The following is a 14,503-nucleotide window of genomic DNA, read 5'->3' on the forward strand; positions in this document are numbered from 1 at the left end:
TACGTCACAAATTCACTACATCTTCCCTCTTCAGAAAGATTGTAAATACAAACATAACAATAATAGACTAAACGAAAAATACGTAACACTATTCGCTAAATCGCTGCGGTGCGTGTATAGTCCGACCAGGCCGAGTGTGGTATGTTGAACCTTCCAGTGAAGCACTCCGAGCGTCATTATTTCTTTCGACATCTTCTGTGTGAGGGATAATGGGCTCAAACCGAGCCTTGTACAGAAACCGTCGATTTCGCCTGAGCAAATCGTCTTTTTTTTTATCCTTAATGATGTAAGAACGATGCTTGTGAGAGGCTTTGATAACAGTGGCCGGTTCTAGATTTTTGTCACGTCGGTGATAGATTTTGTCTCCAGTTTGAAGTGGTGGAAGTGGTCGAGCACCTCTATCAAAATACTTCTTCTGTTGGTTCCGCCTCTCACGCATATATTGTTGTGCGACTGATACAGGCACAGTCCTTGGCTCAAGATGTTTGGATGTCATAGGTGACAATTCTCTTAATCTTCTCCCCATCAGCAATTGCGCTGGCGAGCCTTCGTTTCCGATCGGCGTATTCCTGTACTGCAAAAAACTTAAATACGGGTCTTCATTAGACTTGAAGGCTTTATCTAACAAACGTTTTACAGTTTGTACAGTTCTCTCGGCCAAACCGTTTGATTGTGGATATAATGGACTCGATGTTTTATGTAATATGTTCCAATTTGTACAAAAATGTTTAAAGTTTTGACTGTTGAACTGCGGACCATTGTCTGATATGATAACCTTCGGAATCCCATGCCTTGAAAATAAAGATTTTAAATGAGAAACTACAGCTGGACTAGTTGTAGTTGTCAACAAAACCACTTCAAAATACTTGCTGTAATAGTCCACTACAACTATATATTCATTTCCATTCCATTGAAATAGGTCCATAGCGACTTGCTCCCATGGCGTCCTAGGTATTTCATGATTGACTAAGGGTTCTTTTGGGTGCTTATTTTGAAACAATTGGCAAACTTTACATTTGGCAATGTAATCGCGGATGCAATTTGTCATTCCGGGCCAGAAATACAAATCTCGTGCTTTTTCTGTACACTTTACAATTCCCATGTGTCCACCATGAATGCGTTTTGTTACAAGTTGTCTCAGAGACGAAGGAACAACGATTCTCTCACCTTTTAACAGGACATCTTCTGTTACAGACAGTTCGTCTCGAAATCCCCAAAAGTCAAGTGTCTGCTGGGTGCATGAATTTCGCGCGGTGGGCCAACCGTGAAGAATATACCTTTTAAGCATTTGCATACATGGGTCCATCTCAACAGCGCGTTGAATTTCTTTGAGATCATGAATCCCATCTGATGGCAAATCTATAAAATTAACATGCAAATTGTTGTCACATTGGTCCGATTCGTCACTGTTTTGAGGGTGGTTTCGAGATAGGGCATCTGCAATCGGGATATCTTTTCCAGGTTTAAACGAAACAGCAAAATCGTAATCTTGAATCTTTATCATCATTCGCTGCAGTCTAGCAGAGGCTGTCGAAATCGGTTTCTTGAAGATGATTTCCAAAGGCTTGTGATCGGATTCAACTGAAAAATGTCGGCCATATATATATTGATGAAACTTTGCGCACCCAAAAACTATTGCTAGCATTTCCTTTTCAATTTGTGCGTACTTTTGTTCAGTTTCGCTTAATGCTCGGGATGCATACTCGACAGGACCATTGTCTTGTAACAAGACAGCGCCCAAACCATGTTGCGATGCATCCACTTGAATTTTTAATGGCGAATTAGAGTCGTAAAATTTAAGTACTTTACCAGTTTGAGTAACTTGTTTCTTTACAGCGTTGAAAACTGTTTCGTGTTCTGTTTCCCAGCACCACTGCTTGTGTTGGAGTAATTGCCTTAACACAGAAGTCTCTTCGGAAACCTGCGGCGAGAATTTGTGCAAGTAGTTAACCATTCCTAAAAAACACTGAAGTTCCTTTACGGATGTTGGCGATTTCATTTTTGATATTGCCTCAATACGTTTCGGATTGGGCTGAATGCCATTCTGGCCGATCACATGTCCAAAATACTCTACTTTCGGACAGCAAAATTTGCATTTGTCAAGATTAAGTTTAATACCTTGTTCCCGGCAACGTTGCAGCACTTGTCTCAAGTTATCTATTGCTTCATCTAACGTGTCCGCCCATAGCAATATATCGTCGATTATGGCAGCTTGTTTGGGTAAACCATGCAAGGCTTGTTCAATTCTCTGTTGAAAAACGTCTTGGGCCATTTTTAGACCAAATGGCATTCTTAAGAATTTGTATTTTCCAAAAATAGTGTTAAAAGTAGTAAGTTTTGAGGAAACTGAGTCGAGCGGAATTTGCCAATAGCCCGATCGTGCGTCTAATATCGAAAAGTATTTGGCACCAGATAATTTACTAAAAATGTCGTCAATAACTGGTAGTTGATAATGTTCTCTTTGGATTGCTCTGTTAAGAGGACGTGGATCCAAACAAAGGCGAACACTACCATTTTTCTTTTTAACAACTGCAATTGCGTTTACCCAGTCAGTGTACTCACATACTGGTTCAATAATTTTCTTTTTCACTAAGTAGTCGAGTTCGTCTTTCACTTTTTCCTGAATAGCAAACGGTATACGTCTTGGTGGACTTACGGACGGTTGAACACTGTTGTCTAAAATAATGTGGTAAGGCTCTGAAAAACATCCAATACCTTCAAACACATCTGAATATTGTTTACGCAGATAGTCGGGAGTTTGACAGGGAATATTTTTATTTATTTGCATCAGTATTTTTATTAGGCCCAACTCTATGCTTGGTCTTAACCCCAAAATTGGTGGTGAATTTGAATGGACAACGTAAAACACTTCCGTGATTTCTTTATTCTTGTACGTGCATGTTAAATTAACTTTTCCAACAGGGCGGATTACTGATCCGCCAAAAGCGATTAAAGTCACATTTGTTCTTTCCAGTTGAATGTCCTTCATTGCTGTTTTGAAATAACTGTGAGGAATGATGCTGGCTTGTGCCCCAGAGTCTATTTTGAATCTAATGGATAAACGTAGTCTATTAAAGAATATATCCACAAAAACTTGGTCCATCGTGGTAGAAAATGTTTCAACAGATGAAATCTCACCTTGACTATACTTGTAGCACACCTTTTCAAAATGATTCCATTCACCGCAGCTGAAACAGCGTTTTCCTTGTGCGGGACACCGCCGTTCACGACTATGCCTTGTTCCAGATTTGTAACAGTGCTTGAGGGGAGCACGAGTAGAATATCGAGGTACCATCCCCACAGCATCAATTGGAGACCTTTCGTCCTTGTTTAAAGAAGTTAATTGCCTCTGCGCGAATTCGTCTCCCCGAACCACGTCGATGCACTGGTTTAGCGGCATGTCCGGTTCCTGTAACATTCTTTGAACCACTCTATCATTTCTAATGCCACAAATAATGCGATCTCTAATGAGACTGTCTTTAATGTCCCCAAATTCGCAGTTAACTGCCAACAGCTTTAGCTCGGTTGCATAAGCATCAATTGTTTCATGATCCTCTTTATTTCTTACAAAAAATTTATACCGGTCCATAGCTAGATTTCGTTTAGGTTTGCAATATGCATCGAATTTATCAAGAATTACCTTCGGATTTTTTCTTTCATCATTACTGAGTTCCCATGTATTGTAAATGTCCCGTCCATCCTGACCGATGTAAAGCAAAAGATAACTACATTTCTCCACATTGGATTTTGCCGATAAAGGACCAGAAAAAGTCAGTTCAATCATTTGTCGCCATTTCCGAAAATTCTCGGCAACGTTTCCATTGTGAAAATCCATTTCTTATTTGTTGCTTGGAAATTCCATTGCAAATCCAACACTTCTGACACCATGTAGTGTTTTATTGCCAGGAGCCAAAAGCACAAACGCACAGCACGCGCGCGTAACTAGAATGACCTCCAAGAAGGTGGAGAGATACAAGAAAGACTACGCGTATAAATACGTCACAAATTCACTACAGTTATTACACATAATAAAATATAACCAGCACAATGTTGTTATGCAGTGTTTTTCCATTAGTAAGTTACATGTGTAAAAGTGAGCAAATCGAATGACATGCGTGCCTATGTATTTGTCATTAGTTTTTACCAGCAGGAGCACAGACTGACAAAAATAATCAAATAACGCTAAAATCGATATTAAGCTTTAAAGATAAACAAAATTATTTCACAGAGAAATATATGTGGAATGATATTCAGCGTGGGCAGACCAAGTACTCGTGCCGAAGTGTGATATGATTGTGCCATTGGGTTGGAAGAATACGAATTTCTCAGCAGTTATTGGTTGATCAAACATATTGACCACGTGACTGTTTGAGTCCATGTTGCCACAAAACATCTGTGTTAAAATAAGGAACTTAATAAATACATCTGTGCTGTGAATGTTCCGAAGTTAAACAAACAGTTTTTCTGACAAATCAGTCTCCACATACTTACAGCAGTTTTTCCGTCTGAAGAAGTTACCAGTTTCCAGTGTTGTTGGTTTGGTTCCAAGTACTGTACTTTGTACCGTGTCACCCACTCGTTGCTATTATGTCCTCCTTGAGTGATAACTCCAATTATGCAGGTTGCCCATGGAACAACTTGAATCCACTCACCTTCCTGATCTAAGTATGTATTACACTTTACATCAAAAACTTGCATTCGCTAGTTTGCAAGTTTCAAATATCGGTTGAATTTGTTTTTTTTATTGCATTTTTCGACAATCAGGCGACAGTCCTAGAACTGAAAATTGCCCTTTGTCGTTCACGGGATTCGAACCCAGGATACTCCCGGGGACGAAACCCGATCAGGTTGAATTTGTTGCTGACACTGAAATTATTATTCAGTTACAAACAATTGCAAATAGTTTAACAAAACTACTATGCGTTACACTTAAAAACTGTACAAATAAAAATAATTGTCCATCCTTCATGTGCACTAATGTTTTAGTTACCGTTCTAAAAAACACTGCAAACACAGAAAGACTCTTTTCAAACCCAAGTAAAAAATGAATAAAAAACGAAAACTGCCAAATGGGCCAATGAGCTAATGTTCCATGCAATAATTTAGATTTGACTAGTTATTCTTACTTATAGCTGCCGACCAAGCTCCAGCTGAAATTCCCGAAATATACTTTTTGTCTAATCTTCCATTTTGCGGGGCATATATTGAAGTGTGTGAAGCGTTCCTGTAGGATGATGCAGTAATAGCAGAATCAAGAATATCGTTTGTGCTGAGTCCCACATTATACCGGAGATCTTTAAATGTTCAACAAAACTGTTATAAGACATACCACTTTCACCCTGAGTCAGGGTCCCTAAAAAATTGTCGCACTTAAACAGAAATGTTTCATAAGGTATTTTTAGTGCTTGTGTGTATTTATTAGGTGCTAAATGCTGGTAAATTGAATTTGTAAATCATTCTCTGTTCTATTACCATAGTTGCAACGATTTATTTCCTTTCATTATACTGTATCTGGATCACATCAACATCCCGAATAGTTTGAAGTTAAAGGCGAACTACTCTCGGTTTTGTAAAAAATGACCGTTGCTGTAGTAGAAAAGTAAAAAGCTAGGAAGAAATAGCGCCATCAATACACAAGTCCTTCCAAGGACAGTTCAAAGGAATGAACAAAAAAACTTGTTTGGGCCACGGAAATCCCAGCGCTACTGCGCCTCACTGATAAAGAAAAGGTACTAAAACCCAACTGTATGGTGACGTATAAGCGACCACTCTCTTTATAAGAATTGTTTTGTTCTAAGGACTTGGATATATAAGACAGAATAAATAATTTATTTTATTTAGCCATCTGTCTAAAAATAACATTAAAATATGATTTACCAAGGTGTAACTAACGTTTGTTTTTCTTCGCCTTTCAGCTTTTACGATTATTGTCTTTAATGCGTTTCTTATCTTTCATTGCGTGTTCACAGTCGGTATTCTGCTAGGCTTTCAGTTAAGGAATGACGGTGTTCGTGAAGGAACTATTAAGTTAGCTGTTTCTAATTTCAATCCCTTTTATTGCTCTGTATAGGCACTAAAGATGCTTATTAGCGAAATACATTTGTTCTTTATAAGATTGTCTACTGATTGCACGAGTTCACGTCTAATACAAGCATATTGACACCTGCGGACCCGACTGATTATCATGCAAAACTGACCAGAAAACGTAAACCAGGAGTTGGCGCCACATGTGTCAAACTTAGAGGAAGTTATAAGTATGTTGCTTCCATTTGTATATTTATAACTTTTAACACGACCACCAGAGGCTGCAACATACGAACATTTATATAAAACAAAAAAAAATACATATGTTTAACATTATAAGGAACCCTGTCAATGCGCCTGAATGAACAGCAGCGGAACACAATGAACTATTTAAATGAAATGCATTGTTTCCACAAACATAAACATTTCCATGACATCCTGGTGGACAAGTTACTTCCGTAATTGAAAATTGAGAGTCACCGGTTGTTGAGCAAGTCACTGAACAAATATTAAACACCACATTTCATAATGCAAGAAAAATGGTATAACAAATACATGGACGATCTTACTTTGGAATCCGTAGTAATCATCAAGTGCATCGCAGGTCTGACTTTGAATGTCGTTCTGAAACTTTTCAGTGTGATCACTTTTGGAACTTTTAAATATTTCTACGAGCCCTCCAGACGGTGAAGCAAAAACTACTTGAAGAGTTTTGTATTTTTGATATTACTTTTATACATACAAACAATGCGAACTGTTTTAAAACTGTTGGCAGTTTTTTAGTTTATTTTTTTCAAATATGCGTTATGCTCAAAAGGGGTCAGCCTTCAAGCATAAGATTGCGAACAGTTTAAGACCAGCAAGGTGGCGGTGAAGTTGCTGATGATGAACTTGATGAGGTTTCCTTGCTCTCGCATGCGTTAAAATGTGCGATTTTAAATTGGTTGATTGAGCAAATTTCTTGTCACAATTCCCGAATGGGCAGGCATAAGGTCTGTCGCCAGTATGAATGCGCATGTGAGTGCGAAGGTTGAAATCCAAAGAAAATCTTTTTCCACAACTGGTCAAATGGGCACTGAAATGTTTTTTCCCCAGTATGGACCAGCATATGACGTTTTAGCTTTGAGCTTTCCACAATTGCCATTTAATTCGATTACATTTAAAAACAAATAAAGAAGGTGGAGTTGGTGACAATTTTAAATGTTCTACTGGAAGAAAAGGCGTCAAACATTCTTTTTTTTTGGAAGGGCCCAAACTGTCGAGGCAGGATCAAAACAGCAATAACTTTCTGATGTAATGATGCTTGTGCCATTTATTCGGCCATCTTGGCGAAATTCAATAACAAGACAAAACTTGTCACATGAAATACTCCAATCCTATTTTACCAAACCATAGAGTTTTGCCCAAAGCAACTTACAATCGATTAGTCCTTCATGTATAGCTGCATGACACACAGAACCCTGAGAATAAATTCCACTTCCACATAAAGTTGAATTTTGGGTTCCACAATTTTCTGGACATATCAACTTGGTGATAGAATGATTGAGTTGAGAAAATTCCGTATCACAGTTTACTAGTCAAATGAAAAAACATTTTATTTGAAAGCAACTGTGTAACATACTAATCCCACACAACGCTTTAGTCGTATGGAGGGAACAAAAGTAATAAACAAATAAGAAAAATATTTTAGTACAAACTAACCTGCTATAGCTGTACTTGATGGTACTCCATAATAAAACGCCATCATTAGGAGTTGTTTGATTTTCATGATTTTCCTTTTATCAATGCACAACGACAAGATTAATTATTTATCAATACTTTTGCAGCATTAACCCACCTTGGTTGAACTTCTGTGACTGGGATACAACCAATAACGATTTGTTGGTTACAGTTTTTACATATTTTGTTTCGTGTTTTTTTATAAAAGCTATCATACAAAACAAGGAGCGATTAAGTTTTAAATTTATTTACATGAAACAGTACAAAGTGAAATGACACTAACCGTAAATAAACAAATGATTAAAATACTAAAGCGAAGACAAATATTTTAATATGAACTCAGTCTCTTGCTGGAATTACTATCATTTTCCTGCCAAACGTTATGAGCTATGCACAGTTTGTTTCACTGTAGTAAAAGGCGTACTAAATATGAAAAAAATACTACTGTCTTGCAATATTATAAGTGCTGAGAAACATAAACGAGCTTCTGAAGAATCTACGGGCTTCTTTAAATTAAAAATAACTATTGAAGCAAAGGTATGCTTGCCACCCTAAAAACACCGCAACTCCATACGTGCATAGCTGCTTACATGAAAACACTTTAAAATGTCTTTAATCATGATAATACAGTGAGTGATTGTGTTGCGCACCACTTATGTTTGCGATTTACCTTGATGATGTCATCATCACGTAAATGTAGATATGGTTTTCTTCTATAAGTACCAACAAGTTTAGTAATCATTTCCGAGAGATTCATAACTGGATGATTCACACATCTATTGTTGTCCAAAAGCTGTTCTGAATGTGGGATATACACACGGTTTAACTATATGGTTTAAATTGTTTCTGCCCTGCTTACATGTATAATAACGTTGCAAGCCTCCGCGTCTATTGTATGGCAATGTTTATAAGTGCCAAAATTCGGGGAAATTACAGTTTGTTGTTTCAATCTGCTTTCAATATTGTTGAACGATTATTATTGTTGAACGCTGAGGATTTTGGTGTATTTGGTAAAGTTTGTTTAATGCCAACTTGTAACGAAAATCCGTTATAGTATACACCATGTGAAGTTATATTCCTAAAATGACTCGTGATTTTTATGTTAGTTGTTGCATTAAGCGGTAGCAGTTATCCTGTTCGTTTCGTTGCACACGTATAAGTTTATATTCAATTGAGGCAACGTTTTAAAAATTAAAAATAAAAGCAAACCGTAGCAGCAATTATCACCTGACTAATCTGCCATCAGCATAGATCTGTGCGAAATATTGTAATGCAGTAATCACTCAAATAAAACGACAACCGAACCTGTTAACGACCCAAAGTAACCACATGTCGCCTAATTAAAATAAATGCAATGATAGGTTACAAGGTATACTATTTTTACATGTCCTTTAATAACTAAGGTGACGTTTGGTGAGGACAAAAATTGTCATTTCAGATAGACTTTATTTAGAACACCAATTTTAGTTGCTTAACAAATTGGTCGAACTTAAATACACGTAAAAAATCGGGACAGTCTTTACAAAAACTCGAATACAGCCACAAGCCTTTTACAAGCTTGAAAATCGTTAAATCGATCTAAACTTAATTGTTTAAATATATAAGCTATTGCTGCCAGGCATAGTGTCAAGTTTAAAGAGCTCTTCTGGCAAATGTGACTGTATTCCGACGTTTCGGAAACGTCGAAACGTTTACTTGATGAAGACGACCTGTATAGGACGTCGAAACGTCGGAATAAAATCACATTTGCCAGAAGAGCTCTTTAAACTTAATTGTTTAAAATTGTGTTGAAAATGTACACATATTATAACGATATATATTTGTTTCTACGTAAGACATTGGGTGAAATGGGGTGTCTATAGCTGAATTAAAACTTTATTCCAATTCTAAATTACTTAAAAAAGAAACTTTTGCAAAACATTATTCCTACATTTCCAAAGAAACAAAATTTTAGTACTGTACATTAGATTTAAACAGGATTTATTCAGTTATTATGCAAGAAGGCATGAATCATCCGTTACGAAGGCTGCTTGTCCAAAAGTGTCAAATTGGTCCGGTATCATCGCTACGTCAAAGTCACGTGGACAGTTGCAGCTTCGGTATATGACGTCAACTTCCAATGACGTCAACACCCGTGGCCAAATAACAAAGTTGCTGAGTTTTCCTCTAAACAATCAGATTATAAAATAATCACAAAAGATAATCAACTTGGAAACCGTGATTTTAAAAACAAAGAGTTTAACAAATACTTTTTATGTCTTTAGAGTTATCCAGAGTTTTGCAATCTTGGTGGTATAGTGTGAAAGTTTTAGGTTTTGTTCTGTAACTATGTGGAAAATGTACGCTTTCTAGTAATGCAACACCATAAAATATGTTTGAGGGCAATCATATTGTAAAAATGTGCTGCAAAGGTTAAAAAAGTATATATTTAAAAGTATATTTTACCATAAAACTAAATGATTACTTGTAATACAACGTACACAAAAAATCCTATTTATGAGCATTTGCTATTAGCACAGTTGAAATGACAACCTATACATTTTTTACTACAAAGGCAAAAAATATTACACAAAGGATTGGTGACCCTGGAAACCGCCGCCGATGGAGTCTTGGTCCTGAGCCAAAATTAATGTCCCTCCTGCAGTTGGTACAGTTCCACCATAGTCTCGAATGTCTGATTGATTTCCATTAACGTAAGCCCCTAATTTCTGCGCTACAGAATCATACCACAAGCAAAGGTGTCCCTGCAAAGCGAATAGCAATTAAATCGACCATAATTGGCAGTAAAATAGAAGAGAAACTATACAAAGTTTTCGTTGAGATCAAGTTTATAGAGCTCCTCTTGCAAATTGAGCTCTATTACCAGAAGCGCTCTATAAGCTTGATATTATGTCTGGCAGCAATAGCTTACATACTTTTGTTAAGATGGTCACTTCTTTGGTAAAGAATATTATTTTTTTCTTTAATTTGAAAAAGATTTGTACTGCCATAACAGACAAATTAACACTCCTTACTTGTATACATCACTCCCTCCCTTAACATCCAACTAACACTAAATTAATTGCGTAAACTAGCTAAACCCTAGGCTAAAGACTTACGTCGGTATTTTCAGGTATTACGATGTTTAGTACCACGGTGGTGCCACCAACGTAATACGTCATCTCACTGTTTCCTGAAACAGCACGAAAGGACAAGGCAAAGTTATTACTATCGTCCCGTGAAGCATAACTAATGACCGTCAATATGCGTCCAGCCAGAGGAAAGTTAATCCACATACACACAGTGCTCGCTGGATAAAAACTGGTAAAGCTTCCAGTAAACTTAGCGTAGTCTGAAGTTGTTCCGTCGCGTGGAAAGTTTAGAGTTGAAGCGGGACATCCCAAACCTGCGAATTTACCATATTTGTTGCACTCAGTACCAATGATTGTGGATAAGTTGGTCAAACACGCATGTAGCAAAGGTAAAACACGTTTTATAGAAGAACGTGGTAAAAAGCAATTGTTTGGTCGTTTACCTGTTTCACAATGATTTCCAGTAAATGCCGAGGCACAAATGCAGCCGTAACCACCCAGTAAGTCCACGCATGTACCATGATTTTGACAGGGATTAGCGTAGGAACACTAGTTTATGTCTAAAAAAACGAAGAAAAAGGTTTATTTTCCAGACATATATGTTATAACGTGCTGTTTTTTATCATCAAAATGCTTGTCCTACCTGAAACCACAAACCAAGACTCTGCCCCGCAGGTATTGTTGTTGTTTTCATCAGACAAAATAAGCACATTACTTCCATTTATGTATTTGTAGCTTTTGACATGACCTCCAGAAGCTGAAAATGCTGTTTAATAGCAAACTGAACAAGCAGTATACAACATAATTTATAGTTTGCTTTTTTAGACATTTAATGTAGTTGGAAACGTTATGTTTTTAGTTTTACAGATTTAAGGTTCTGTAGCAGATTGATGCCACAATAACACGTAAAAAACTTGATTTTGAAATAGTTTTTCTTTCTATATATACCACAAATGGGTTACCTGAAATCTGTCCTGCTCGAATAGCAGCAGCACATATTGAACTATTCAGATGAAACGCGTTGTTTCCGCAAAGAAAAACAACCCCATTACAGCCAGGCGGACAAAAGACTTCAGTAATAACAAACTGCGTGTCACCAGTCGTGGAACACGTCACTGCAAGAAACAGTAGAGGTATATATTGTAGTTAAACACGTTCTTTGCAATATGCTCATATCTTGTAATCACTTTCAAATCCGTAGTTAATGCCATGTGAGGTACAAGACTGACTTTGAATGCCATTTTGGAAAGATCCAGTTAACGTTTCTCCGTCGTCAACTCGTTGGAAAACTTCAACTAAACCACCAGTCACTACACAGTAAATTGGTTTCAAAATTCAAAATTTTTTATCTTTTGATTATTTAAGGAACACCTGTTAAGGAACACCTGAAAAAGTGAAAAAGTCTAAACCAAACTTTTTATCAGTCACATTTGTCATCACCAGCGCAAAGTGTCAAAACACTTTAACTATGCTATAATATAACACATAAGTAAAAGTTTACAAAACGTCCGAAATAAGAACTGTGTGCACACAAAATCTCTGGAAGTTAGGCTACGTTTTATATTTAAAATGTATGTCAGTTCTCTTGGCAGTTTAACGTTTATCAACAGTAAGCTTTTAATTAGTCAATGTTTAACAAAACAACTAGTTTTGCGAGGCTTTGTACCTATACCAAATGCATAACTGTGATTTATTTTAAAAGTTTAGGTAACTTAGGTAATCCTGCTTAATGAAATTGCGATCATAAAAAAAGTTGTTACACAACCATCTGTAAATTAGTTTGCCCTAACAAGACAGTTACTAAACTTATTTCCTATATTGGATTAATCACTTATTTATAGTATTTTTGTCATGTAGAATTGGTCGTTCGTCCATACAAGAATATATGGTATTGCAAATACAGCTTTAAAATTCAAACGAAAACATTTTACTCACAATCAATCAATCCTTCATGTATAGCTGCAAGACACACAGAACCTTGAGAATAAACTCCACTTCCACATAATGTAGATGGTTGGGATCCGCAATTTTCGGGGCATATCAACTTACTGATTGAGTGATTGAGTTGAGAGAATTCCGTAGCACAAGTGACTAGGCAAGTCCAAAAGGGGTTTAGAAGAAAATCACTTTTGAGTTTTGGTACACTGTGTGCAACAATGTTTGCAAACACATTTTTGAATTCAAGTTGATCTATTGATAAACTATGCAGACATAAACTTTAGTTAAATTCCTAAAACTGGCGAAATAAATTTGATTTAAGTAAAAAATACAAATTATTTAAATTCTAAATTTGCCTAACGCCTCCACAAGATCAAAAACCTCTTTGTTTTACTTTGTAAACATATGTTAAACATTGCATGCGAAATAATGTTGATCTCAGACTAAGCACTTTTTATTCTTTTACAAACCTGTAATGGATGTGGTTGATTGCATTCCATAACAGAACAACACCACGAAAATCAGAAACAACTTCATGATGTTTTGCTTCTTATACAAGATCCAGAATGACTTGTAAATTGCCTCTTTGTTTCGTAATTGCAGGTGAAGTATGATGAATGTATTTTGTCAGCTATGACGCGTATGGTGAGTCCCAATTACGCGTAGAGATGGCAGTTTTAGTTTTATCTAATTATGCGGAAATGATGTGTAACGTTTAATTGATTGGTCAAGCGATCGTCACAGGGAAACAAAGTGCAAAAAAGAAATGTTGAAAGATGGTGACTTTATTGTAGGTAATTCGTTTGAAATAAACTTGAGTTACGTGTTGTGTCCTTGATCACAAATAAAAATACAACGAAATAAAAAGGCAATAAGATGTCACTTATCAGTTATCACATAACAGAAAAAAACAATTTCTTGCTTGGGGGAAAAAATCGACAAAATGGCCTTAGCCAGCGATACATGAATCATTCGAAGTGTGGGTTGCTTGGCCGTAAACTCGAACTTTGTCCGACGTCATCGCTACTATGTAATCACTTGGGGAGTTGCAGCTGTGAAACATGACGTCGATTTCTGATGACGTAAGCACTCGAGGCCATATTGCGAAGTCATGTATCGCTCCGCTATAAAACAACGTTTCAAAAAGTTTCAATTTTCAGGTTTAGGGGAAAATATTTAGGTGGTTGGTTGTTGCTTTGATTCATTACTTTTCAAAATAGCGCTTGCCGTATTTTCATACAACTGTTAAATACAGGACATTTTAATGTCTAAAACTAAATTAAAAATGTATTGGTAACCCGCAAAAGTTTACTGATGTCCTCTGAAGAGAACTTTTAATATTTCAGGTTGTGGTTGCCCCTTCATTGTCAAAACAACTTGGGTGAAATGCAAAACATATTTTTGTTATTTGACGAAAATTAAAAAGAAAACTGTAATTTGTTGGTAATTGGGTGTCCAGAGCAGTTTTAAATTGTAAACTTAAATTAAGTTTGTCTAAATGTTTTTGGGACAAAATATTGGTGATATGCAATATCACCGCAATAATAGCAAAACGGTATAATTACGATTATTTCAAACGACTAGTGGTAGGTTTAAACAGATTTCTGAAAAAGAAAATAATTTACTAAAAGGATTGATGGCTTTCGAAGCCTCCGCCATAATTATCTTGATCCTGTCCCACTATTAGGATTCCGTCTCCTTTCACTGAACCAACATTACAAGATCTATTGTCGACCTGGCTTCCATTTATG

At 36.6% G+C, this 14,503-nt stretch overlaps 1 protein-coding gene across 1 annotated transcript; it reads right to left on the reverse strand.

The window, feature by feature from the left end:
* Positions 1 to 2,750: 2,750 nt before the first annotated feature.
* Positions 2,751 to 3,633, reverse strand: LOC145222530 (uncharacterized). The gene is made up of 2 exons (XM_080088674.1): positions 3,139 to 3,633; positions 2,751 to 3,050 (listed from the first exon to the last, which is right to left on the reverse strand). The coding sequence occupies exons 1-2, from the start codon at positions 3,587 to 3,589 to the stop codon at positions 3,040 to 3,042; spliced, it is 462 nt and encodes a 153-aa protein (XP_079944800.1). The 5' UTR covers positions 3,590 to 3,633; the 3' UTR covers positions 2,751 to 3,039.
* Positions 3,634 to 14,503: the final 10,870 nt, after the last annotated feature.

Source organism: Phallusia mammillata, chromosome 4 (genome assembly GCF_965637545.1).
Source record: "Phallusia mammillata chromosome 4, kaPhaMamm4.hap1.1, whole genome shotgun sequence".
Taxonomy (NCBI): Eukaryota; Metazoa; Chordata; class Ascidiacea; order Phlebobranchia; family Ascidiidae; genus Phallusia; species Phallusia mammillata.